This window comes from Ovis canadensis, chromosome 11, assembly GCF_042477335.2.
Source record: "Ovis canadensis isolate MfBH-ARS-UI-01 breed Bighorn chromosome 11, ARS-UI_OviCan_v2, whole genome shotgun sequence".
NCBI classification, from domain to species: Eukaryota; Metazoa; Chordata; class Mammalia; order Artiodactyla; family Bovidae; genus Ovis; species Ovis canadensis.
Window position 1 is genome coordinate 66,343,640 of NC_091255.1, and position 27,971 is coordinate 66,371,610.

A 27,971-nucleotide genomic window follows, 5' to 3' on the forward strand; every position below is an offset into this window, starting at 1 on the left:
ATCTACCATTCAGACTTCTCTCCTTTGCTGCAGGGCGTTGGGCTTACTGCCCACCCACCATCTGGCTGGGTAGATTCATCTGAACATGTTAAAACCTTGAGCCCGTATCATTTGCTGTAATCTTGTCATGCGTTAATATCACAGCAGCTCGTTTCCCCAAGAAATCACCACGGTGTCCTTGATCTGCTTTCTCTCGTGTGCAGCGTCTGGTTGGCGTGCGGGTGCTCCGCATCATAACCGTATAAAAACGCCTCAGTCCGTCTTCTACCTGCCATCCATGCTGACCGTTTCCTCCAGTTAAAACCAGCAGAACATATGTTTACTGGGTTCCACTCGGAACTTTTGTTACAAAGGGTTGTTAGAATGTGCTGCCTGTGTTTTAGGAAAGACTCTCCTGGACTGACTGACGATTTCCAAACAGCGAGACTGGTGTTAGTGTGGAGTGACTGAGATATCTGGAGGGCGCAGAGGAGGGGTGTGTGTGAAGGTCAGAGAGGAGCTCCTGCAGGTGGGACCTCTGTGCTGGGTGTTAAAGGGGATGAAAGCGGGTACAGAAGGAGAGTACCCCTGGAGTGGTGAGTGGGGTAGACAGTGAGAGCTGTTCTGCCAGCTCTGAGGATGCTCAAGCTCGTTCCGCATCCGCCAGCAGTTCAGACTTCCCGAGGGATGTTGTCCGATTGAAATCCAGCCCAGAGGGGGCTTCCTCTTGCCGGCGAGGGCGGGGGAACACCTCTTCCACACACACTTGACCTAGATCACTTTGGTGGTGGCGTGGCAAACACAGAGGGGAAGCGAGAGGTGCGAAGCTGGTTGGGGGGTGACTTCAGTAATCCAGGCAGCTCGTCAGCGCCCGTGCTGTCTGGGGTCCCGGTGTAGTGTCTGTCGCAGACCTGAATACAGTGGCTCGTGTGGACCAGAAGCGTCCTTGGGTCGTAATGGTTTCTCCCAACCGTGGGGCAGACTAGAGGTAAATGGCTTGACAGCCCTGTGCCCGGCAGAGACTGCGTTCCTGGGCAAGGAGGGAGGATGGGTTAGAGGGAGTGGAGTCGGGCTCCCGCTGTGATGAGGCAGGTGAGGGAAGTCTGCTGGGGAGGGATCAGTGTCTCCTGGGCTCCGCGGTGATCAGCACCAGCAAGAGGGGATGACTGCCAAGGGCCCCCGTGTCTGGCTCCAGAGAGACAGGAAGTCCAGGGAGGGAGCGAAGCTGAGAGGAGAGAGGGGCCATTCTGGTGGGAAGTGTTGACTTTGAGCTTCCTGTGGCTATTTTAGGGGGTCTTCCCCGGTGGCTAATGGTGAAGAATCCACCTGCCAGTGCAGGAGACCTGGGCTCAGCCCTTGGGTCGGGAAGATGCCCTGGAGGAGGGCATGGCAACCCGCTCCAGTGTTCTTGCCTGGAGAAGCCCATGGACAGAGGAGCCTGGCGGGCTGCAGTCCACGGGGTCACAGAGAGTCGGACACGACTAAGCGACTAAACGGAACAAACAGAGCTCCTGTCGGGGCAGATGGCTCTCTCTCAAATGCGTTATACTGCTGACCCTGAGCTCAGGTCTGGCCAGAGAGATGGACAGACAGACAAGAGGGTGTTCTGTCCTGGCACCCCAGCCCCCCGGCTCCAGCCACACCCGACTCCTCACTGTCCCGTCCACCTCCCAAGGCTGCAGTTCACTCTCTCTCTAAAGTTCTTCCCCTCTTTGCTCCCTGCCAAACCCCTATACCTCCTCTAACATCCAACTCAAAAGCCACCTCCTCCATGAAGGCTTCAGATGGGCACACCCCTAAGTCAAGGTCAGCACCTCTCCAACCTCTCCGAGCTCCTACATCGAGTCCCCCGTGGGTCCCAAGGCTCAGCTCCGAGGTGGATGAGCGGAAGAAGTGGGGCTGAACTAGACGAGGCCCTCTCTGTGAGGGTCGCCCGCTCCCCTCTGGCCCCCTCTCACTGCAGGGCTCCGAACTCACTCACACTTGCGTGCGTACCTGCTTGCCTCCCTCCTTGGGCTGCCCAATCCTGCTGAGCAGGCCTGGCTCTGATTCATCTTTTCATCGCTGGGTCCTGCCTGGGGCTCAGTCCAGATCTGTAAAGCAGTTAATAAAAGGATGCGTGAGACATGCTGACTTTCCTATTAGGACAGCTTGGTGACGGAAAGATGACTGAGATGCCTAGAGTTTTTGTTTTCATTTTGTTTTTATAGCTGAAGTATAGATGGTTGTTTATTTTTGGCTGTCTGGGCCTTGGTTGCTGTGCCCTGGGCTTTCTCTAGCTGCAGCCATCTGGGGCTCCTCATCTTGGGGCCTCTCTGGCTGTGGACCGCTGGCTCTAGGGCACTTGGACTTCAGTAGCGGGGTGCACAGGCTTAGTCGCCCCATGGCATGTGGGATCTTCCTGGACGAGGGGTCAAACCTGTGACCCCTGCCTTGACAGGCGGATTCTTAACCAGTGGACCACCAGGGAAAGTCCTGAAGTATAGTTGATGTACAATTTTACACAAGTTACAGGCATGCAGTATAGTGATTCAGAATTTTTAACAGTTATACTCTGTTTATAGTTATTAGAAAATGCTGGTTCTGTTCTCTGTGTTGTTTAGCAGGTCCTTATAGCTTATTTAACACATAGTAGTTGCTGCTGCTGCTGCTAAGTTGCTTCAGTCGTGTCCGACTCTGTGCGACCCCGTAGACAGCAGCCCACCAGGCTCCCCCGTCCCTGGGGTTCTCCAGGCAAGAACACTGGAGTGGGTTGCCATTGCCTTCTCCAATGCATGAAAGTGAAAAGTGAAAGTGAAGTCGCTCAGTTGTGTCTGACTCTTCGCGACCCCATGGACTGCAGCCCACCAGGCTTCTCCGTCCATGGGATTTTCCAGGCAAGAGTACTGGAGCGGGGTGCCATTGCCCTCTGCAGTTGGTACTTTGTAAACCTGGACTCCTGTCTCGCCCCTCCCCGCTTCCCTGTCCCCGGTGGTGACCCTGGCTTGTTCTCTGCATCTGTTGATGCTGCTTCCCTTTTGTTACATCCGCTAGTCTGTTGTATCTGAATCGGCCTCTTGGGTGAAGTGGGATTGAGAACATGACCTTGGCATGTGTGTGGGGTCCTTGTCGAGGGGAGGGGAGAGCGTCAGGGCTGGGGAAACAGTGGACGCAAAGGCACAGAAGCAGGGATGTGTGTTCACATCAGGAGGGGGCCCTCGGGTGGGCCGGCCTGCTGGGAACAGGAGGACAGCCGGGGACAGAGGGGGGCGGCCGGTTTCACATCGGTTCACGGGGTGGTCGGGGCAGGCCTGAGCATCCAAGGAGGAGAGGAGGCGGGGGCAGCTTCCCGCAAAAGGATGTGATTAGAGTGTCACTCTCCAGAGACAAGAGATAACCGAGAAGCTGTTTAAATCATTCCAGAAAGAGGGGGCAGGGATCCGGGCTGGGACTGGGTGGGGGTAAACAGAGGAGGGAGGGAGCCTAAGAGACATTTGTAAGAACAGACAGTCGTGGCGACATCTCACTCTGGAGGCTGAAAAGGCGGAAAAGACTGGTTTGCGTTTTCTGTGTCGTTTCGGTAGCAAACAAGGTTGTTTTGGGAGGGAGCGGCGACCTGTAGCTGTGGTGCACGAGCTCAGTTGCTCCGTGGAATCGGGGGTCCTCCCAGACCAGGCGGATTCTTAACCACTGGCCCACAGGAAAGTCTCCAGTGGCCATCTGCATGATAGTTGGGGCGGGAGGGGCTGAGGCTGGGTGATGTCCTGGCTCTTTAGCCATCTCCTCTGAAGCCCTTCTTTTCCCCGCCTGGCAAAACAGCAGCTTCAGATTCTGTCCCTGCAAAGTGCGCGTCAGGGGGCTCAGCCAAGTGTCTTAGTTTTATGTAACACAGCACCACACACCAGGTGGCTTCAGGCTCATAGTTCTGGAGGCAAAATGTCCAAAATCAAAGTGTTGGTGAGGCTGGTTCCCTGGTGGCTCACAGGGCTAATCTATCCAGGCCTCTCTCTCTGCACCCAGTGGCTGCTGGTGGTCTTGGCTTTTCTTACTGTGTAGACGCCTCACCCCAGTCTCTGCCTCCATCTTCAAATCGTCTCCCCCTTGGTATTTCTCTGTCTGTTTCCCCTTCTCTGCACTTACAAGGACTTGCCTTTGGATGAAAAGTGAAAGTGAAAATCGCTCGGTCGTGTCTGGCTCTTTGCAACCCCATGGACTATACAGTCCATGGAATTCTCCTGGCCAGAATACTGGAGTGGGTAGCCTTTCCATTCTCCAGGGGATCATCCCAACCCTGGGATCAAACCCAGGTCTCCCACACTGCGGGAGATTATTTACTAGCTGAGCTACCAGGGAAGCCCTTTAGATATAAGGTCCATCCCAATCCAGGACGCTGTCATCTGAGATCCCAGCCTTAATTACATCTGTCAAGAGCCCATTTCCAAATAAGGCCGTGTTCACAAGTGCAGGGGCCAGGATTTGGACAGATATTTTTTTGGAGGGGGTGAAACACAGTCCAGCCCACCGCAGTGCCACAGTGCATCTTAAGAAATAGAATATTTGGTTTTCTCCCCCCAGTGGTGATGATGGAGAGTCTGGGTATCTTCTCAGGACCAAATGCACTGAACACGTGCCCTTTAAAGGCCAGTGTCCTGGATCTGCTCCTTTCCAAGAGTGCTGGTCGTATCACCTCCACTTCCTCCCTGCCCCCAACTTAAGGGTGGATTAAAAACAAGATAACATAAACCGGTGGACACTTCAGAGCATTTCCAGAGACGTGGGGTGAGAGGATGGAGTTTAATCTCCCCTCGAAAGTTTCTGGGGAAGGGTGTTCTCTGCAGTGTATTTCCTGGGCCTGGGGAGTGGGGATGGACCAGACTTGGGGAGCCTGGTCTTCAGCCTGGGGAGGTGGGGGTGGACCAGAGGAGGGCTCAGGAAGTGGTGGGACAGTGGGAAATGCTCGTGGAGCTTTGGAACTTTGTTAGGGATGATGCTTATTTTGGTGATGGAGTTACATGTGAATCACAGGAAAGAAGATGCTAAACCCGTTTGGTGATGAGAGCTCAGGCTGAGATGATGAGTGTGGCCTAGAAAGAGAGAAGTGAATTTAGGAGCTCCTTTAAAGAAGACACTGAATGCTGACCTAATGCAACGCAGAGAGCAAAAGGAAATAATGGTTCCCGTCTGCATGGAGGGATGAACCTGTGAAGTGTGAGGACATTTCTGTGCCCCGTGACCCCTCGTACCATGCAGGGCCTATAGGCTGCATGTAATCAGTTCAGTTCAGTTCAGTTGCTCAGTCGTGTCCGACTCTTTGTGACCCCATGAATCGCAGCACGCCAGGCCTCCCTGTCAATCACCATCTCCCGAAGTTCACTCAAACTCACGTCCATCGAGTCAGTGATGCCATCCAGCCATCTCATCCTCGGTCGTCCCCTTCTCCTCCTGTCCCCAATCCCTCCTAGCATCCGAGTCTTTTCCAATGAGTCAACTCTTCACATGAGGTGGCCAAAGTACTGGAGTTTCAGCTTTAGCATCATTCCTTCCAAAGAACACCCAGGGCTGATCTCCTTTAGAATGGACTGGTTGGATCTCCTTGCAGGTAATAAATCCCCACAAATTGAAGACCACCCCCTTTCATCCTAATTTATGTTCCAGGATCTTTGGAAAACTCTAAGCCAGCCCCCCTAAATGCCTTCTAAAGACCGTCTTGCCAACTGGAGGAAAAAAATAGATGGAGGCTAAGTGGACGTCTCTGTGTGTGTCTGTGTGTGTGTGTGCATGCGTGATACAAACCTGATTAACTCATTGGTTGCTTCCCAGCCCCCAGAAACTGAGTTCTTCTACAATTCAGCAAGGTCAGGGCAAATGGTAAAGAGCTCTTTCATGGAGAGTGCAGCTGGGTAACAGGAAGTCAAGGTAAAAGGCTGTGCTTCCCAAGAGAAAGATCAGAAAAATCCTGAAGCATGTGAATTTGATGCACAAAAGAATGGGCACATACCTGGGAAAGATGAAAACTCTAATCCGAAAAGATACACCGCCCCGCCCGCCCCCCCACGCCGTGTTCCTGCAGCGCTGTTTATAATAGCCAAGGTGTGAAAGCTTGCCCATCAGCAGATGAGTGACTAAAGAAGATGTGTTATATGTGTGCCGTGGAATATTCCTCAACTATAAAAAGAATGCAGTAGTGCCATTTGCAGCAACATGAATGGGCCTGGAGGTGATCATACTAAATGAAGTCAGTCAGAGAAAGGGGATCACTTGCATGTGAAATCTAAAAAAAATAAGACAAGTGAACTTACCTACAAAACAGAAGCAGATTCAGAGAAGAAACTTATGATCACCAGCGGGGAAAGAGGGACAGGATAATTCAAGAATTTAGGAATTAGAAGATGCACACTACTGTATAGAAAATGGACAACACTTACTGTATGGCACAGGGAGCTATATTCAGTATCTTGTCCAAACCTATGATGGAAAAGAATCTGAAAAGGAACATACCTGTATCTATTTATATTTATGTAACTGGATCACTTTGTGGTGCATCAGAAACAATCAAGATACTGTAAATTGCCTATACTTCAACGAAAGAAAAGATTGCCTTAGTCCAGAATACTGCTTACCCTTAGTCTCTGACCAAGTCTAAGCAATTTGGTTATCTGCTTCCCAAAGCTTCATTAGATGAGGAAGAAAATGTAAATGAAATGTGAAAGAGAAAGGTCTACCTCTGTGCAGGCCTCCTGACAGCCGGGAGATAAGAAAGCAAAAGTCCTAACGACAAGGACTGGGACACAGGATTGATGACGGCGTGCCGCTCACACCGACGCCACCTCCATCAGCAGACCAGCCGGGTGGCTCTAACGAGGACCTGGCATCCCCTCCCACGTTCAGATGCCCGAGGCCATCGCGTCTCTCGTCCTCACATGGTAATGAGTGTTTCCGAGCCGATTCTGAGTCAGCGGTGCAGACATGAAATTCAGTTAAATGAAGGATGCAGGAAGATGAGTTGTTTTGTGAGAGTAGCTTCTATCGAAATGAAGGAAAATAGCCGTGCTTAAGAGTGGACCCCCAGCTGCGGGAAAAACCCTGTTAGATTGTTCGAGGTGACTTCACGACCCTGGACCCCCACCAGCTTGGCACCTGTAGGATGGAATGTGTGTGTCTGTGTTAGTCACTCAGTTGTATCTGAGCCTGCAACCCCATGGACTGTAGCCCACCAGGCTCCTCTGTCCCTGGGATTCTCCAGGCAAGAATACTGGAGTGAGTTGCAGTTTCTTCCTCCAGGGGATCTTCCCAACCCAGGGCTTTAATCTGTGTCTTCTGCGACTCCTGCATTGTAGGTGGATTCTTTACCGCTAAGCCACCAGGGAAGTCTGTAGGATGGGGTGGATGACGTCTTCTTTGAATTCAACGGTCTGTCCCGAGGTTTTGCCTAATGCCTGCCCTGCACAATCCCAGGACGGTTTGCATCTGGGAAATGTCAGGTGCACTGACATTGGCTGGAGGGAGAAAGAATGGAGGTGGTGTCTGTGGGTCCCACTAGGATCCAGGCATCTGTCCGGGATGGGCACCAAGAGGACTTCCCGGGGTCGGGGGTGTGTATGACTGCTCTCTGCCATCTGGCGCTTGCACACACATGCCCCAGCCTCGGTGTCTGTAATCACGTCTCCCCTATCTGCATCTCCCCGCTCTTCCTGGATGAGCCTGATCCACGGAGAGGTAACACGTGGCAGCTATGTGGGATCTGCCTGGAAAAGAAGCTTTCATGGGTAACTCAGGGCCACGGGGGACCTGGGGAGGCCTGGTGGAGGAGTTCTGTGAATACCCACGGTCATTCAGAAGTCAGTGCAGATAGAGCGCTGGCGGGCACCAAACTCTCCTCAGCCGCTGAAGAGCAGGACTAAAAATCTCATCCCTGAGGACTTCCCTGGTGGTCCAGTGGTTCAGAATCCACCTTGCAATGCAGGGGACACAGGTTCGATCCCTGGTCTGGGAGTTAAGATCCCGCCTTCCATGGAATAGCTAAGTCTGTGTGCCTCAACTACCCAGCCCACTCGCTCTGGAGCCCTCCGGCCGCCACCAGTGAGCCTGCATGCCACCACTAGAGAGTCTGTGTCCACATGGAAAAGACCCCGCCTGCCTGCACCTGAGACCTGGCAGAGCCAGCCCCACTCCAGAGAAGGACAATAGCCTGCTTCTTCAAGGCAGACCAGAAAGCATGCCTTGAGGTTTAAAGCCTGGCCTTGGGCTCAGGGCAGGGCAGTTCCTGAGTGATGACGCTTGAGGATCACTCACTGAAATTGGCTGGTTCCTTGCAGCCTGGCTTGCTGCAGCTGCCCCCAGGTAAATTACTCACCGTGATGGGTACAGTGCCACCATGATGGTCTTATAAGATGCAGTCCCTTGGGGCAGACTGTTTCCTGGAGACTTCTGTTAGGGTGTAGACTTCCCCCGGGTCAGCTCTGAGAGGTCTTTCAACCTCGTCTAGTTGTGTCCTGGACTCGGTTCCCCAAGGCTTCCCTCCGGTAGTGGTAACACCAATCTGTCATGCTTGTTGCAAATGCAGCTTCCCTGCCCCTTGCTTCACTGAATCCATAGTGGGTATTTTTGAGGCAGGCCGTGGATGACTCAGGTGCAACCCATCCAAGGACCAGCCGGGAGGTCCAGCTACCTGGAAACTGGCCTCCAGGGGACTGGGGTCTTAGCCATCCTCCAGGCTTAGAACCACAGAAGCGGTTACAGAGGCAGGGGTGAAAATGCTACTTGGGGTGCGCTCCCCAGGGAAGGGTCTCGGAGATGGAAAGGGGGCTGAGGAAAGCAAGTGGAGCAAAGGAATGGACTGGGGGTGATGGGAGAAATGGATAGTCACGTTAGCCAGAGCTTTATCTTCCTTCCTGCTCCGTGGCCAGGCTCCATTCCTCCCTGGAAGTTGAGACAGGGCATGAGTTAGAAGATAGTCCACCCATCGTGAAACAGAACAGAGGGGCGAGGTCTCAAGGCCTGAGCCTCGTGGAGAGGAAAAGAGGGCAGGAAAGGAAGACAGTGGCCTTTTCTGAGCTCTAGGTCCTCTCAGGCTAATGAGATGTCCCCCAACCTCAGCTTACAAAGAAGAATAAAGCAAGCTAGCCTAAATGGCAAATGTGTACAGTAGATTCAGACAGATGGGAGGTGTTCAAACCAGAGGCCACTGTTTCCTGTTCAAAGAAACGTTTTAATTTAAGTGGCCCATCTGTCAGCCGTTGATTGTTTGCTGTCTGATTGGGTCCATGGGGCCAACTGACACCCCCAATTAATGCGAGATTGGGAGCCCCTTTGAGTCACAGTCAGGCAAGTCTGTTTTCCTTTATTTGGTGAACAGGGGACTTAGCAGGATCTTAGCGGGCGGACTCAGGTTATTCCAAGGAGATATCGCCTTGGCCAGTTTAATTATCTGCTGCTCTGTTTTGCTTTTGCAAAACAAGGAGCTCTAACGGGAGCCCTGCTCTTTAGTTGCCTGGAAACTAGTGCTTTTAGTACCCAAAGTCATCACCAAGCCCTTCTAGGGGAGGCCAGGAGAGCCACAAGCTCTCCCAAGCCATCAATTTCTCGGGAGCCAGGCGTGAATCAGCAAAGCAAGAAGAGGAGGTGGTGTGCAGACAGCTCGAGTCCCTGTGTTTCCATAGACCGAGTCAGCGGGCAGCCTGAGGGTGCAGAGAACCCACAGAGACCAAGAAAGGTGCCGTGACATTGTGTAACCCAAGAGACACAGGCACCCAGGGTGGTCCATTGGAAGCCAGAGCAGCTTGGACTTCAGAGCCGTCCCCGCTGGTCCTTCCGGCCTGGTTCATATGGGCCCTCGCTCTCTGGCTTTCTAGGTCCACAGCCAGGTTGATAGGAAGTGCCCGTACCTGCTGCCCTGGGCCCCGTCCGTAGGCCTCATCCGTAGGCCAGACTGCTTCTGCCGGTTCAGAAGCCTCAGGGAAGTTTGGCTTTGTGGCTTCTTCCAGCTACCCCCCACCCCTCCACCTTCCTTGAAGAAGTGTCTGCCTAATTCTTGGTTAAGCCCGAAGTTTCTTCCAGGTGGACAGGTCAGTGATGGTCAAAATGTTCAGCTCGTCTTCTATAAGTTGTGGAGGTCAGCCTCATGCCGGGTCTGGTTCATATCACAGCCCGGGCACCATGACATCCCCCGGGCGAGTGGTGGGGGACCCGCTCTCTCCTGGTCTGTAGAAGACGCACCCCGAAGTGCAGACCAGCAGAGGGCAAAGGCGGGCCTCCCCACCCTGTGCCCCAGAACAGTTTGTGCCGAAGCCAAGAGTCTCCAGCCAGCCCTCCCGGACCCAAGAAGATCTGCGCTTCTCTCGCTTTCCTCCCCCTCTGTTCTTGCGCTCACTCCTTCTCTGCACGGCGCTCATCTGTTTCACTCCGTCTTTCCCTGCCTCGAGCCCAGCCCTGTGCTGTGGGCAGCCCGTCATCAGAGCGGGTGATAAACCCAGCCCGCGCTCGGGAGTCAATGACCCATCCCCACTCCCCCCTCCTTCTGTCTCTCCCCGACCCTGCCGTCCCCCCACAGCTGAGTCCTGTCTCCCGGGGACCGGGCTCCCTTCCCCGCCTCCTCCCTTCACCCGGATGACAGACAGCATTTTCTCAGGCAGGGTCTGTCATTCTGCGTGTGGATTTGAACACCCGCCGTCTGGCTTCCAGGGTTGTAGAGATACAGGAGACGGTCAATGCAGGGCTGTGGTCACTGAGTCACGCCCTCAAGGTGCTTTGAATCACTTGTATGGGTCATTGCTTCTGGTTTCCCTTCAGCCAATTGTTTTGACTTGCCTCGTTCACAGTCTGTATTTGGTATAGCTCAGGAAACCTCCTGTGTGTGCCCATGCATGTCTCAACCAAGATGGGTTCTACCAGAAAGGCCTATGGGTAGCCTGGCATTAGTTAGCGTCACTCCCCAAGTAGCTTCGAGACGTGGTGGGGTCTCTTTTTATATTGGAGTAATCTATATAAAAAAAGATGGAAAAAAATAAAGGACATGTATGCCATTTGTGCTAAACCTGGGTGTACTGACTGGTGGGTAGGAAAGCTGCAAGGCCTTGAACTTGGATGTGTCAGTAAGGGAACGGAGTACTCAGGTGTAATGAGCAAGGGATACGTACGGCCTGACGGACGGGAGCCCCGAAGACTGCCCTTCTGGGGGTACAGGGACGACAGCAGTTCACGTGGGAGTGAAAATGAGTGGAAGTATTAATCACTCAGTTGTGTCTGACTCTTTGCAACTCCATGGACTGTATTCTGCCAGGTTCCTCTGTCCATGGGATTCTCTAGGCAAGAATACTGGAGTGGGTTGCTATTTCCTCTTCCAGAGGATCTTCCCGACCCAGGGATCAAACCCGGGTGTCCTGTATTGCAGGCAGATTCTCTGCCATCTGAGCCGCCAGGACTGGGGAGTGATCACAGCTCCGTCCATGGTGGCTGCAGTCAGCCCTCCTCTGCCCTCCCGAGGAGGGGTCTTCAGCGAAGACTCGAGCAGCACTTTCCCTGAGCAGCGTTGCTGGAAAGGGCTCAGGAGAGGAGGGCGAGCCCCAGGAGACAGCTTTTCATCTCAGACGTGGCACCTGGCCAGGTGAATGATGGCCTGGGAGAATACTGTTGGGACACTCGTATTTCGTGGGAAACCAGGAAGGATGGAAGGGCGCTCTGCTCCCCGGAGGAGAGGCGCCCAGGTGGTGGAGAGGTGCCTGCCTTCCGGGGGCCTGGGGTGAGGGCCACACTCGCTCTCTGCAAAGCTGCTCTTTTTTTTTTAATCTCTCCAGGCTTTTGACACCATCCTCCCTTTTTTTTCTGATGACCAGTTTATTGCACTTTAAAAATCAACATGATGTGAGATGTTAACACTTTCCTGGACTGTCTGACATCTAAAAACCACTCTTTCTGTAAATCACACATTGATTTTTTTTTTCTTTCTCAATTCTGTACTGCATTTGGCTTTAGCCCTGGCTTACGGGCACATTACAGCGCCGTCTTGTTCTATTAGGAATCTGAGCCCTGTGCTTTATTGTCCATCGTCCTGTCTTCTCACTGATGGTGCCTGGCGTGAAACCAGAGGCGGCTCTAGGAAACTTTAAAGAGAATCCATCAGACCATGAGGCTCAGCTCGGAGGCTCTGTCATCCAGGGCAAGGCTGGTTCCCGGGGAGAGGAGCCAGCCTGCGGCAAGGGGAGCCTGCAGGGCCAGGCCTCTCCCATTCCCCACTTCCTCCTCCGGGTTTCCTCCTGCAACGGGTAACACATCAGTGAGCCTCCACACACACCTGTGCTTCCGGCTCCGCATTGTTCCCTGAAGGATAGGGCTATTTTCAGGATTTTTTTTTCTTAATGAGAAGAACATAAAAAGTATACAGCAGTACCTGGCATGTGGTAAATGCTAAATGATGTTGACTATTATTTTTGTAATCATTAATCACAATCAGATTATACATTTATCGCAGTCCCTCGAGTGAAAGTGTTAGTCATTCAGTCATGTCCGACTCTTTGCAACCCCATAGACTGTAGCCCGCCAGGCTCCTCTGTTCATGGAATTCTCGAGGCAAGAATACTGGAGTGGGCTGCCATTCCCTTCTCCAGGGGATCTTCCCGACTCGGGGATCAAACCTGGGTCTCCTGCATTGCAGGTGGATTCCTTACCATTTGGGCCACCAGGGAAGCCCAGGTTGCCTGTTATTTTTGTCACCATTAATCATAACTAGATTATGCATGTATCACAGTCCCTTGCAGCTCACCCATGTGCAGAATGACGATGAGAAAGCCGGCCTGACTTGTAAGTGCGGGCTATGCATGTGTTTGCCATCAGCAGGAGCTTGATGCACCCTTATTACGATGGAGACCATGGGCTTCCCAGGAGGCTCAGTGGTGAAGAGTCATCTGCCAATGCAGGAGACGTAGGAGAAGCGGGTTCGATCCCTGGGTTAGGGAGAGCGCAGCCCACGCTAGTGTTCCTGCCTGGGGCATCCCATGGACAGAGCCTGGCAGGCCACAGTCTTTAGGGCCACAAAGAGTCAGAAACCACTGAGCTCGCACCGAACGCATTTCCCACCGGAGCCTGAGGCCAGGAGCCATCAGGGCACCTTCCACCCACCACCGCCGCCGTCTTCTTAGTGGCCAGATCTGAGAATTCACCTTTGGTTTTCTCTTGCCTTTCCCCCCCGACCCTTTCTTGGCTGCCCTGGGTCTTCACCGGGACATACTGGCCCTCTAGTTCCAGAGCTTGGGCTTAGCTGCCCTGTGGCTTGTGGGATCTTAGTACCCTCACCAGGGGTTGAACCCAAGTCCTGTGCATTGGAACGTGAATTCTTAACCACTGAGCCACCTGGGAAACCTCACTCTTGTCATGTGAGTGTTACATTACCCTCCCTGGTCTCTTGTGCAGGTCCTAGTGTAGTTCATGGAAGGACACACTAAGTGGTCTCTGGCCCCTCGGTACCACCGTCACGCCTAAGTTTGCACCCCACCTTCCACCACAAGACCCTGTAGCCTCTGTTGCCAAGAGGAGCCCCCATGGGCTCTGATTCCCGTCCACCCTCCAGCTGCCAACCATGGATCTGGGCTCCAGAGGCTGGTGAAAACCTTCTCATTATCTCGCTACCAGCGCCGAGCCAAGCTCTGAGTCACCCTGTCCTTTGCAGGATGAGAGAGGGAGAGACAAAATCTGTTTTTGAGGGGAACCTTAGAACACAAAGATGAAGGCAAAGATGAAACTGACAAATATGTCATTACCAGCTTAAAAAACAGCCAGCTTGCGACTGACCTGCTTTTAAAAGTTGGTGGGTGCGGGGGTGGCTTGCTGGTGATTTCATTGGAAAGGGAGGTGACACTGGCCGGCCCAGCTCCCCAAGAGCTACACGTCAGTGGAGGGGGGAGGTACCTCCGTCAGACTGACGTGGTTCCCTGTCCCGGGGTGGGTGACCCTTTGTGGCGGGTCTGCAGAACCCCGTGACTGACCGCTGTCTCCCACCCCTGCCGTCATTCACTTTCCTCTTTTTTCCAGGCTACAAGCGGAAGACGTTTGATACAGCTGTCACTAAGTGCAGGGTCCGACCCAAACTCCTGATCTGGGAACAAGAGTCGGGTGACTTGCAGCCCCGTCACTCGGTCCGGCCCCAGTGGTCCCCGCGCTGTCTGCTCGCTGATGCCGATTATGCTCGTCTTGTTCATGAGACAGACCCTGGGGCTCCCTTAGGGGAAAGCAAGCCATCACAGGGGAATCCCAAGGGCTGGAACTACAGGAGGAAGCCTGCCACCCTTGCTAATGACCCAGGGCCCAGGACCAGTGCACAGTCCCCTGGGTGGGGGCAGGGGTCCGCTTCAGTTACAGCTACGGATGAATAAAGGGAGGTTTGGGGTAGGATGGGGTGGTGGTTAGGACATCATTCTAGATGGCAGACATGCCCTTTGCCCGGGCAAATGCAGAAGAGTTTTACCCTCATTTCCGTCACTGCTTTGCCACTCTGGAGGTCCAGGGCTCTCAAGCCAAGGGTTACAGCATGGCACACTGCTCCCCCCATACCCCCTCCTTGCTGTGACCCCACTTTCACCTCCCGCCTCCCCAGAAGACCAGCCATCGTGACGGCCCCTCACTCAGCCACATGGGGCATCCTTGGAGAGATACTTGACGAGGCTCAGAGACAGGCTTGAGGACAGAGTAGAAGTGGTCTTGGGGAGAGTCCTGTGGTTGGCCCCCTCTGGGCTCTTAGCTTCAGAGCATGTGGTGAAGCTGTTGGATCTGAAAGAAATGAATAAACCATCATCAAGGGAGATCGGAGAGGATGAGGCAAACAGAGGCAGTGGAAGCAGCTGACAACCCCGTCTGCCAGGTTGTTGCAGGCAGGGGGCCTGAGTGCGGGCTCTGGTCTAATGCTCAGAAATGAATTGTCCGAGGAGACACACGTGCTGACAAAGCGAGGGACTTTATTGGGAGGGGCCCCAGGGGGAGAGCAGCAGGCGAGGGAAGCTGGAGGACGGCCCTGCCTCGTGGCTCGCAGCCTCGGGTTGACGGTGCTGGGGTTAAACTCCGGGTTGCCTCTGGCCAGTCGTTCTGACTCAGGGTCGTTCCTGGTAGCTTGAGCATCGCTCAGTAGTTAGATTCTAGCCAGAAGGGTCCTGGGAGGTTCATGGGATGCATGCACTGGGACCCCCTCTCTCCCTTTGTCCTTTCCCCAGTTCTTCTGGTTGGTGGTAACTTGTTAGTTCTGCGTTCCTGAGCAGGACCTTCTGCTGTGAGATAACTCATACAGGTGGTTTACCGTGATGCTTGGAAAGGGCAGCTGGTTTCTGTCAGTGGTTCCTGTAAGAAGGTGACCTGAGCTCCTGGGAGGCAGGACTGGGTGTGACCAGGTGAGCTGGGGCTGCCTTGTTGCACTGGGTACTGCCCCCCAGCTTCCCGATCTAGGAAGTTCCACTAAGCGTCAATTCAGAAATCGCTTCTTCCATGCAGCCCTCCCTGATTCTTCCAAATCAGGCTGGCCATTCCTTCTTAGAGGGCGGCTTCCTTGGCTAGAACGTCTGTGTTTCAGTGCACCTGCAGTTCTAAGCAGATGCTTGGGAGGGATGGAGTAAGCAGTCAGTAAGTCCTGTGAGTTGAATAAGATGCACAGAAGAGTGAATGTCCTTTTATTAAAATACGGTGATGTGATGGGGAGACGGGTTTGAGACTAGCTTGTTCTGTGCTGTGCTTAGTTACTCAGCTGTGTCCGACTCTTTGTGACCCTGTGGATTGCAGCCCGTCAGGTTTTCCTCTCTCCATGGGATTTTCCAGGCAAAAATACTGGAGTGGGTTGCCAGCCCTCCTTCAAGGGGTCTTCCCAACCCAGGGATTGAACCCCCATCTCCTGCACTGGCAGGTGGGTTCTTTACCACTAGCACCCCCTGGGAAGCCCCAGCTTAGAAAGCTCTTAATTATCTTGAATTCTCCCAGGCAGTATTCCCAAGGAAAAAAAAGTCCTACAAAACACAGGTTCTGCAAGATGTTAATGGGTGTTATCTAATAAAAGGGTTCTGGTGTCAACTCCATTTGGAAAACAAAGTTGTACAGGTTTCTTCACTGCAGGTAATTCTTCAGGCCTTAAAGGTTCAGGTGAAATCTGAATATTCAAGGTTTCCAGAACTCATTAGGTTGGACCATATGAGATTTCTGTTTTATAGTCCCAGAAAAAAAAAAAAAGCAACAGTTAAATAGCAGTGATTTCAGATGGTTCAATGCAATATTTGACTATAGAACCCATTTCTGTGGTTACTGGAGCTCCCTGGGGCTCCTTTTGGAAAACATTGATGTGCAGGACCTTGGTTTTCCTTTTGGAGGAGGGGAGGGAGATGAGGCTGAGAAAGGAGATGGCAACCCACTCCAGTATTCTTGCCTGGAGACTCCGATGGACAAAGGAGCCTGGCGGGCTGCAGTGTGTGGGGTCGCAAAGAGCTAGACACGGCTGAAGTGATTTAGCATGCAGGCACGTACGCATGCACGCAAGAAGATGGGGAGGCGGCTGGAGGGTTCACAGATGAGAATCTAAGTCACATGGAAAGCCTTTCCACGGTTACAGGTTCTCCTTGGAAATCCTGGTATGACTGTCTCCACCTCCACCGCAGAGCAGCCATCTGCAAACCACAGTCTAGGGTGAGAACGCTCTAGAAAAACCAAACGTTTATCTGGTGGAGCAGGCCATAGGCCTACATCCTCAATCCCAAACAAGCAACAGTCCAGATGGGCCCAGAAAGCCAGGGCAGCCGCAGCAAGCAGGAATGAGCAGACGCCACAGAGCCTGGAGCCCCCTTGGCCTCTTGGTTCTCTGTCTGTTGTTGAAGAGAGCCGTGTTTGAGCAGGCGGGGAAGGAGGGGCTGCAGTGGGTCTAGGGAAGCATGATCAGGGCAGCACACACCGCTTCTTTGGGGGAACCCCGACAGCAGCGTGCCCACGGCCGCCTGGTGCCTGTCGAGGGCCGGCTTTGCTAACCTGAGGTTAGCCATGTGGGTGTCTTTCCATGTGCCTGTTGGCCACCTGCATGTCTTCCTTGGAAAACATCTGTTCAGGCCGTCTGCCCACTTTTCAATCAGGTTGTTTGGTTTTCGGACAGTGACTTGGATGCCGTTGATGTAGTTTGGGTACTGACCCGCTGCTGGTTGTATCCTTTGCAAGTATCTCCTCCCATTCAGAGGGCTGTCTTTTCCTTCTGTCAGTGGGTTCCTTTGCCGTGTGAGAGCTTTCAAGTGTAACTGGTGAAGCGCTTTCAAATCTCAGCCTTCTTTTTAGAACGCTGACCGCCCCCCCACTCCCTGCATCGGGGTCACAACGTCATAGTCCTCACTTCCATCCCCTATTCTCCAGGGGTAGCCCGCGTCTGTCTTGCATCCTCCCCCCCATAAGAAACACAGGATTGGACATACCAGGCAGGAGGGCAGGTTCTCCAGGAATGCAGGAGCTGGTGATGAGGCCGGTCAGGGGGGGATTTTCTGAGCACCCGCTCATCTGTCTTGAGCATGTCTTGGATCAAATCTGACATTAATTAAAAGCAGGCCTCTGGGCTCAGAGCACCTTGCCGACTGAGTTGAATATTTCATTACTATCTGGCATTTACACCGGACTTTAAATTTGCCAAGTGTTTCACGGTGATTTACGGGGCCGTCTTTGCCGCCCCTCTGCGGGGTGCTCGCCTGTTCTGTCATGGGTCAGCAGTTTGCTCCAGGGCCGTTCTCCATCCTCCTCTTGCTTGCTGCTTCTTTCACTCCTGCCTCTCTAGTTAGTCCTCGAGAGATGCTTCATCCTGGTGGGTTTAGTCCTAACCATCCTTCCAGCTTCTTTGCTCATCTGTTGTTGTTGTTGTTTTTTAACCACAGTTAAAAGTAACAATTGGGAAAGGAAGGAAGGAAGGAAGGAGGGACAATAGTAGCTAGACCAGGGCGTGCTCATTCACTCGGTAGTTCCGACTCTGCAGCCCCATGGACTCCCCTGCAGGCTTCTCTGGTAGTTCCATTAAGACCAGGGCATGCTCATTCACTCGGTAGTTCCATTAAGACCAGGGCGTGCTCATTCACTCGGTAGTTCCGACCCTTTGTAGCCCCATGGACTTCCCTGCAGGCTTCTCTGTCCATGGAATTCTCCAGGCAAGAATCCTGGAGTAGGTTGCTACTTCTTACCCCAGGGGATCTTCCCGACCCAGGGATCGAACCCAAGTCTCGCGCATCTCCTGCATTGGCAGGTGGGTTCTTTACCACTAGTACCACCTGGGAAGCCCTAGAAAGTTAACCCCTAGAAGATGGAATGAATGCCAGAAAGGAATCAGGAAGGAGTCCACTTGGCCTTGGGACCATCCTCTTCAAATGGGAAGAGTTTAAAGCCTTAGGCTTGCTCTTCCTTCTCATCACATAGCAACCTGATTATATAGAGAATACTGTGTCAGCACCCTGATATTGTAAATTTACTTTTTATCTGGATTGAATATTTTGAATTGTCTTGAGAGTAAGTCATAAATGAAATATTATCTACAGAGCAATATCAAACACCGTAATTTTGATAAAGGTGGAAATAAAGCAGAGGTGGGAAGCATATGTTCTGCGTTCCTCAACATTTATAAGGGACAGTCAACAGTAAGACTGATAAGGAAGAAACCATGGAGCTATCAACAGACTCTCTAAATCAATACTGTGATAAAACTTAAGAAACCAATATATTAATATGTTATTTAAAGTGACAGTGGTACCCATCAGAGAATTGAAAGTCAGAATTGTTAAGAAATATATTGCCTCTTGGGAGTAAAACTAAGAATGGGGAATTGGAGGTAGGGAAATTATTACTTTAGACTTTTTCTGAGCATATAGAGTTTTTTTTTTTTTCAAGTGAAAGTATATCACCATGATTAAAAAGCAGTAAGCAGTGTGATTGAAAGCAGCCACTTTTAAATTTCAAAATAAGAGTGTGAAGTGAAGCCTCTTTTTGTGCCTAAAGTCTTCGAAAAAGTAAAACTGGAAGATGGGTTTAGGAAAAAACCGTGGTGTTGAAAGGGTGTGGGTACATCTCAGACACAGGAAGGAAGGGCAGAGGTGCAGTCAGGCTTCAGGCTCCGGGGATAAATCAGACAGAGACATAAACACTTCAGGGCCAATTTTCTTGCTGTCATCGTGCCCGTGACATTCTCTCCTCCTGCAGGTCAGCTTTGTCTACAAGACGTGGACTCAGGAGAACACAGCCTCTGACCTTTCCACGCTGTGCGTGATGACCCAAGGCTGGGCAGGCGGGTTCACCCATCAGAGCCACAACCACTTGGGGCCCACCCAGAGGAGCGCCAAGGGCCCCCACCTGGCACCTGGCGATCACAGAACTGGGCTGGGGGAGGCAGAGAGTGGATTTCCTCCTCTGTTAACTTCCCAGTAAGAAAACGAGGACCACCCGCACCAGCCTCATGAGCCGCATGCATTGTACTAGATACCATCTGCCTTCAGTGCCGCAAAGCATGACAGTGATCTGAGGTGTCAAAGTCTTTTCTTTGTCTGGTTTTTGGAGATGCTTTGGTGGGAGTCAAGTATGGGGAGGGATAAACAGGTTATTCATCATCCTAAAAGAACTGCCAAAGTCTAATTTCATGCAGAAGTCCTCCAAGGGGCTTTTAAAAAAAAGTCTCTTCCCAATTTCTTAGAGGAATAGTAAAACCGTGACTATGTGCCCCCCTGCACCTCCAAAGGTGTCCCCTACAAGGAGTTAGTTGTACCTTGACTCTGCTTGTGGGGCAGAGTGTGGCCAGGCGCGCCCACAGCGATGAAGGTGTGCCTCCCAGGCAGCTGGCCCCAGGGTTCCCTTCCCTCCAGCAAGGCTGTTCAAAAGCATCGATTCTTTGGCGCTCAGCCCTCTTTATGGTCCAACTCTCACATCCATACATGACTACTGGAAAAACCATAGCTTTGACTCTATGGACCTTTATTGGCAAAGCAGTGTCTCTGCTTTTTAATACGCTGTCTAGGGTTATCATAGCTTTTCTTCCAAGGAAAAAGTATCTTTTAATTTCATGGCTGCAGTCACTGTCCACAGTGATTTTGGAGCCCAAGAAAATAAAATACGTTCTTTGTATAACCAAATCACTTCGTTGTACGAGAGGAATTAGCAATGTTGTAAATCAACTGTATTTCAATAAAAATAAGTAAATAAGAAAATAAATAATAAATAAGAGAAAAAGAATTGGAGTTAAATCCACCTCTTCTGGAACACCTCTATTTTTCATCTTTCCCAACACTTAACTTCATCCCATATGAACAGCAGGGTTCACAAACCACAGTAGAAAAGTGTGTCAAACTACTTTTTCTAAGAAAAGATAAGTTTACGTTGATAACTTCCATCCTTTATTGGACCTTTTCAAGACCCCATAGGAATTCCATGGCAATGGAATTCTGTGGCAATACCTAGTTGGATAGACCAATATTTTCTTTAATCAATGTGTGATATTTCAGAGTTCCCATCTTCCTGGGTTTCCTTCCCACGGGCCAGGAAGGGGAATTCACATATTGGGGGCCAGTATCCCCCAAAGCCTCCTCAAGCTGTGGGATCAGCTTGGCAGGAAGGCAGCAGGACTGCCTGTGGTGTGTGAGTCCTTGATGGCCGGGAGGGGACACCTACTGTCGTGTGGTGAGCACTGCCCCCTCACCTGGCCTGATGTCCATCTCCCAGCTTGGCGACAGTGACCAGGTGGGCGGAGGAGGGGTCCAAGCCGAGCTTGCCCGGCCCCCTTGGCAGCTCCTGAGGCTGCCCCTGTGGCCCCCGTGGTCCCATCCAGCAGCTGATGCTCCAGGTTGGTTGTCTGTTTTTCAGTGAGTGACCTGATCATGAATAACGTTCAGACTTGCTCCTAAAGCATAAGTTGTGGTAAAGCATCATCCGGCTAGAAGGGCAATTATCGGACAACCTGCTCCTCTCTGCTCAGCCCCTCTGTCTCTCCCCACCACAGTCCCTGACTGGGGAGTAGCCAGGTGGCATGGTTGAAATACAGAAAGGGTGGATAAATGATCCGAGACAGGGGGGCTTACTTGTTCCCACCTCTGGAACAAGAGAAAACTGACTCACACTGCAACACTGCAAGCAGAGGGGTGCAGCCCAGGGGAAGTCCCGGGATTAACTTGCTGAAGGGAGGTGGCGATGCTCTCTCCCTGGGTGGAGAGCTGGCCTCCGAAGGTGGTGGCTGCTCCCCGGTCAAGGAGGAACAGAAGGCCCCTGCCCCCCTCCCCATGGAGGGTGGGGAGAGACAGAGATTCAGGAGGGATGGGAGATGGTGAGAGGCAGATCCCCCACCCGCAGAAGAGCAGAATGGGCAGAGCAGGTTTCGAGATTGTTCTCGAGTTTGCCCTCGGGACTCTGACTCCCTGCATCCCCGGGGGCTTATAACCCCAGGTTTGGCAGTTTGTCTTCCTTCTCTCTGCGCTTGGCTTAATGGCAGCAGCTGTGAAAAGAGGCCTGGCTTACTAATAATATTCCAGCCACTTTGGATTCTTGTCTTAATTATCTCCCTGATTTGCACTTTTGGTGGAAGCCCTGGGGTGTGCACACCAGTCGCATTTTTCCTCTTCCCTGTTCCACCCAGCGGGCTCTTTCTACCACCAGCTGGCCTTCAGTATCTGCCTTCATTCCCATGTTTGTGCCCTTGCCGGGTGGGTCATTCATCTTGGTTTCTCATCAGCCTGACTATCAGGCACTCCTCCACCTTCAGAGGCAACTGCAGCCATATTCCCTTCTCCGTTACCTCTTCTTCCTCTCCTTTATTCCGAATCAGGGGGGAAACTGTGTTGGCCAACACCCAAGACGTGTGCACGCGTGTGCTCAGTCGTGTCCCACTCTTTGTGACCCTTTTGACCGTAGCCCTCCAGGCTCCTCTGTCCATGGGATTCTTCAGTCAAGCACTGGAGTGGGTTGCCATTTTCTCCTCCAGGGGAATCTTCCCAACCCAGGGATCAAACCCGCGTCTCCTGTGTCTCCTGCATTGCAGGGTGACTCTACCTGCTGAGCCACCTGGGAGGCCACCGTGTGTGCATTTGGCGGCAGAGGCTGTGGTACCCTCTGTGGGCGTGGCCAAGCTATGGGGCGGGGCAGAGGCTATGGTGCCCGCTGTGGGCGTGGCCAAGCTATGGGGCGGGGTAGAGGCTGTGGTACCCTCTGTGGGCGTGGCCAAGCTATGGGGCGGGGCAGAGGCTGTGGTACCCTCTGTGGGCGTGGCCAAGCTACGCGGCGGGGCAGAGGCAGGATGCATTCACTTTGCTCAGAACCTCCTTGGGATGTAGATACTTGGATGCCAGCCTGTGCTGCCCACACCTGGGAGAATATCTGCAGCCCATCTCAGCCGACTGGGATGGTGAGGGGACTGGGGGACTGAGGGTCAAGCCTGGCTCTGCCCCTCGACGCCCTGTCACTGTGGAGGAGCCCTTTCTCTCCTACATTAGTTGGATAGCCTCCCCGCACCGCCGCCCGCCCACGTCCAGAGCTGCTGGGAGCATTAGTAAGTCAAGTGCTGAATAACCAGAAAGGGTTAGTTTGCTAATTAATGTAAGACCTGTTGTCAGGGCTGCACTATCATTTACGTTAAATGACTCATTCGAGCAGAATCTTTAACAAAAGAGCCACCAGCTGCGGTTTATGGTTTAGAAAAGCAAGTTTTCTCAAAGGGAGGGATTGGTCCCTCTGGTGTCAGGGAACCCTGGCCAGTCTCTGCTTAGCTTTCACACCTGGTGAAGAACGTTGCCCCAGAGACCCCACACTAGCTGATGGGAGTGGGTTGTGGTCTGGGCCGTGTTGGTACAAAACAAGATTGAGAACTGCAGACTTGTGAACCCTGGGCTCCCCGAAGGTGGGAGACAGGCCCGATGGAGGCAGCTCAGATGCCCTCTAACTTTATCTTCTCGGGACCATGGACAGCTCCCGAGATTCGAGGGCCGCGTAAGAGGCTGCCTCCCCGTGGATCACAGGGCTGCCTGAAACCCTTAGACATATCCATCGTAGCCAGGCCTGAAATTCAGCCCCCAGTGATATGTGGAACCGTGCCAGGGACACTCATTCTTTTTGAAGCTTGTCAGATGCATCAGGCTGTCCTGAAAGTTTTGAACTTTTATTATCCAAATTCCTCCCTGGAGTGACAGCTTCTGCAGTGCCCACCCTTGGAGGAAATCTCTGAAAGGGAAAGAAAAGGTCAAGAAGCTATCAAGACTGAGGAGCCTTGACCTCTGAATCAAAGCTCCCCACTTTTTGGCAAGCATTTTTAATTAACAAAAAGGATTACAACAGTCAAATTCAAATGAACTCCGGGACTCAAAAACTTCAGTTTCTCAACATCAACGTGTAATAGAAAAACCCACTGACCTTTACAAATGTAAGACTCGTTCTTTACGTCGAGTTCCTTTATCTGCAAACAGAGCGGCACGCCTGTTTCAGAAATGAGCCTTTGCAGGACCTGCTTTTAACCTGTGTTATGTCATGCTGAAATCCTGCTATTCTGATTTCTTACGAAGAAGTGAAGAAACTGCCTGTTCTGAACAGCTGAATGAGTGTAAGCGTGTGGAGTGACTATAAAGTATGCAAAAAGGACCGTAAGGCTTGCCAGTGTGATGGAGTGTGTGACTGGTTCCATGGTACCCCCACCAAGCGGGTCCGACCGTGCATCTCCCCTGCCCTGGAGGACGACAGCACTAATCCAGCCCGCCGCGGCCTGCTCGTTTTGGCTTCTGAGCCAGCTTCAGTGCTGTGCGCAAGTATTGCTGTTGTTTAGTCTCTCAGTGTGTCTGACGGTTTGTGACCCCGTGGACTGTAGCCCGCCAGGCTCCTCTGCCCATGGGATTCTCCAGGCAAGAACACTGGAGTGGGTTGCCATTTCCTCCTCCAGGGGATCTTCCCGAGCCAGGGATCAAACCCACATCCCCTGAATTGGCAGGCGGGTTCTTACCACGGAGCCACCTGGAAAGCTGATATGCATGTGTAATATTATAGAAGAATGATTCCTAACACCTCGTGTGTCTCTATGTCTCTTTCAGAGGGTCTTGCTGTTGGAGTTGGATTTGGGGCTGTAGGAAAGACAGCATCGGCCACCTTCGAGAGCGCCAGGTAAGCAACACCTTGTGCCTTGGTGTCACTGCACCAGCTGGTACCTTGGATGAGCCGTCTGCACGGAGCTGTGCAGCACCCCAGCCCCCCAGCTCTGACTGGTGGAGGCGAGGAGGACGGCAGGGGTGCTCACACCTGAGAGAGATGCTCCATCAGAGAAACAGGCTTATGCCAAGTTCTTCCAAAGCTAGCTAAAGGGGAGCTGTTTTGGAAACCAACCGTGGATGCGACTGCATGCTGTTTTCCAAATACTTTAAAATGGATAAATCACGATAAGACAATGTTCTGGGGGGTTGATTCCAGGACCTGCCGGCATATGCTTGAATCCGCCAGGGTTCTAGTACCATGATCAACCTCAGTATGCGCCAGACCCATATCCGAGATTTCAGCCCCAGTCGGATGGAAAGGCCGGGGGAACCACAAAGGCCGGGGCTGGCCGTCCCGACCCCTCCCTCTCTTCTGAGCCCTCACTTTGCTCTCCCTGGCTGCTGCCGCTCCCGATTTCCTCTCTCACGTCTGCTCCTTCCCCGGCTCTCCTGCTGGCTTCGCATCCGATGGCCCCTCCTGAAACGCTCATGTTCCCCGGGGCTCCATCTTCAGGGCCCCCCTTCTTCTCACTCGGCGCTCTCTCCCTGGCTGTTCTCCCCCACCCCCAGGGCTTGATTCAACACCTCTTTGCCAGCGATGCCCACGCTGACCTTCAGCCTCAATTTCTCTCCCGCACTTATGCGTACGGGTCCAGGCTGAAGGAGGGCGTGTGGTGCCATCCATCCAAGGGCAGAAGACTCAGATGCCCATAGGGGATGAAGGATAGCAGAAGCGGGCGCAGGCGGTCAGGTAGGGCCAGGCGGGGGTTACGGGGTCCGTGGTGACTTTGGAACAGCCAGCACAAGTGCGATCTCAAGGTGCTCAAAACTTTTTAATTAATTAATCTGTGGCTGCGCTGGGCCTCTGTCGCTTTATGGGACTACTGTACACTATTGCGGCGTGCGGGCTTTGTGGGGCTACTCTATTGTGGCGTGCCAGCTTTGTGGGACTGCTGTACTGTATTGCGGCGTGCGGGCTTTGTGGGACTGCTGTACTGTATTGCGGCGTGCGGGCTTTGTGGGACTGCTGTACTGTATTGCGGCGTGCGGGCTTTGTGGGACTGCTGTACTGTATTGCGGCGTGCGGGCTTTGTGGGACTGCTGTACTGTATTGCGGCGTGCGGGCTTTGTGGGACTGCTGTACTCTGTTGTGGCGTGCGGGCTTTGTGGGACTGCTGTACTCTATTGCGGTGTGCAGGCTTTCACGGGGAAATCACGTGGGCCCCCAGGGGAAATCACGTGGGCCCCCAGGGGAAATCACGTGGGCCCCAAGGGGAAATCACGTGGGCCCCACGGGGAAATCACGTGGGCCCCACGGGGAAATCACGTGGGCCCCACGGGGAAATCACGTGGGCCCCCAGGGGAAATCACGTGGGCCCCCAGGGGAAATCACGTGGGCCCCCAGGGGAAATCACGTGGGCCCCAAGGGGAAATCACGTGGGCCCCACGGGGAAATCACGTGGGCCCCCAGGGGAAATCACGTGGGCCCACAGGGGAAATCACGTGGGCCCCCAGGGGAAATCACGTGGGCCCACAGGGGAAATCACGTGGGCCCCCAGGGGAAATCACGTGGGCCCCCAGGGGAAATCACGTGGGCCCCACGGGGAAATCACTTGGGCCCCCAGGGGAAATCACGTGGGCCCCACGGGGAAATCACGTGGGCCCCACGGGGAAATCACGTGGGCCCCCAGGGGAAATCACGTGGGCCCACAGGGGAAATCACGTGGGCCCCCAGGGGAAATCACGTGGGCCCCAAGGGGAAATCACGTGGGCCCCACGGGGAAATCACGTGGGCCCCATGGGGAAATCACGTGGGCCCCCAGGGGAAATCACGTGGGCCCACAGGGGAAATCACGTGGGCCCCCAGGGGAAATCACGTGGGCCCCAAGGGGAAATCACGTGGGCCCCACCCGGAAATCACGTGGGCCCCACGGGGAAATCACGTGGGCCCCCAGGGGAAATCACGTGGGCCCCCAGGGGAAATCACGTGGGCCCCACGGGGAAATCACTTGGGCCCCCAGGGGAAATCACGTGGGCCCCACGGGGAAATCACGTGGGCCCCACGGGGAAATCACGTGGGGTGTGCGGGCTTTGTGGGACCGCTGTACTGTATTGCGGCGTGCGGGCTTTTTGTTGTTCCTCTTGTGTAGAGCAGGGGCCCAGTGGTTGTGGCACCTGGGCTCGGCTGCCCTGCAGCATGTGGGATCTTCCCAGACCAGGAATCGAACCCAGGTCCCCTGCACTGGCATACGATCTTTACTATCGGACTGCCAGGGAAGTCCCTGGAAATCACGATATTTTGAAAACATAATTCAGCTCAAAGTGGTGGTCCGGTGGCCACTGGCTTCTGTGTTGAGTTCATTCGACTGTCCTCTGACCAGTACAATCTCAAAATCGACATTTTTCCCCCGAAGGCAACGTCACCGCTTCCTTCAGTGGTTGGCCCTGGGTCTGTGGACCATGGTTGCCAGGAACTACTTCCTCACAGAATCCCACCCTTCCTGCTCGGTCCCCACCTTTCCTGGGGTCTCTTTACACCCCGTTGCATCCTTTCCTCAAGACTCTCAGCTGCCATGGGGCCCCCGTGTGTCCATCTAGTCACTGCGGTCGCTGGACTCTGATGCTATGTGTGAAGGGGCCCGTCTGCTCCATGAAGCCCCAGACGCGGGCGTGGGCTGCCACGTCATGGGTCGAGATTTTTTCCTTTTTCTCGATTCTCATTCCTGCCTGTCAGACTCGCAAGTCGCTCCCTCGCCCCGACTCCAGGGTCAGCATTAAACAAGACGCCTGCGGCGATGATCCCAGGAGATGGTGGCTGGGTGAAGCCCTCAGAATGTGAGGATCGTCACCCAGACCCAGAGCTTGATTGGCCTCATCAAGCCCTCGGGCTGCACTTCCTGCCCTGGGCATAGGGGTGGGGGGGAGGGTGTCGTGCCCTGGCACAGCCATCTGACCTCCACTTGGCTTGGACCACGCGGACCATCAGGGCGGGCGGTGTCGGGACACTGAGGGGCCCTCCTGAGTCCCGGGAGCCGCGCACGCTCCAGAGACATCTGTGCCAGCCAGTGACAGCCCGCCCTGGGCACCGCGCTCACGGCCCGGCTTCCCGTCTGGTGGCGCCTTGTCTCCCCCGACACCAAGGTGTCAACTCCGATGTCCCTCTTTTCTGTCACCCGCGCTTCCTGCTAAGCTTTGTGTCTCTGAAGAAAGTAGAAGAAAAGTCTTTTCAACCCAGCTCCCCGCTTCCCGAGACCAGACAGATCCTCTGAGTTATGTAAACCCTCCACAGGGCTCTCCATTCACGATTGGGCTGGGGAGGCGGGGCTGTTTTCAGCCTCATGAAACCCTCTGATAAACCAGCCTCCTTGGGGGATTTCATGCCCCTCTGATTGCCCCCATTGCCCCTGTGTCCAGGGTACGGAGCGTGGGGAATGGTGGGGAGAGTGGATCCATGCAATGCGGGCCACAGAGATGGAAGGAGGGTGGCCTCACGCAGACCCTGTCCTTCAGTCTGTCTGCCCCACTTACAGATCCATACACAGTTCGTGGTTTGGGTTCTTCCTTGCAAATTCCTCTGATCTTACTGCAGAACAGCCCCTGCCCCAAGTCAAGGCATGTAAGCCTTCTCTGCCCTTAGCTCATGCTGCAGACCATGCAGGGTTTCGTGGGAGGGAGAGAGGAAGATAAAAAAGAGAAAGACAGACTAATGCTAGGGGGAGGGGTGGTGTAAAAACAGTCATCAGACGATTAAATGCATCTTTTGAAAGAGAGGTTCTGCTTTTTAAAATTCCAATTCTGTGTAATTAACAAGTGACGTGCCTAAAACGTTGACATGCA

At 53.3% G+C, this 27,971-nt stretch overlaps 1 protein-coding gene across 2 annotated transcripts in view; it reads left to right on the plus strand.

Annotated features, from left to right (window-relative positions):
• SLC39A11 (solute carrier family 39 member 11) overlaps positions 1-27,971 on the plus strand; it is a 277,042-nt gene that overhangs the window by 205,220 nt on the left and 43,851 nt on the right. For both annotated transcript variants that reach the window (XM_069544067.1, XM_069544066.1), the window contains exon 7: positions 23,979-24,048. In XM_069544067.1, the coding sequence (XP_069400168.1) occupies positions 23,979-24,048 (70 nt within the window). The remainder of the gene's footprint in view (positions 1-23,978; positions 24,049-27,971) is intronic.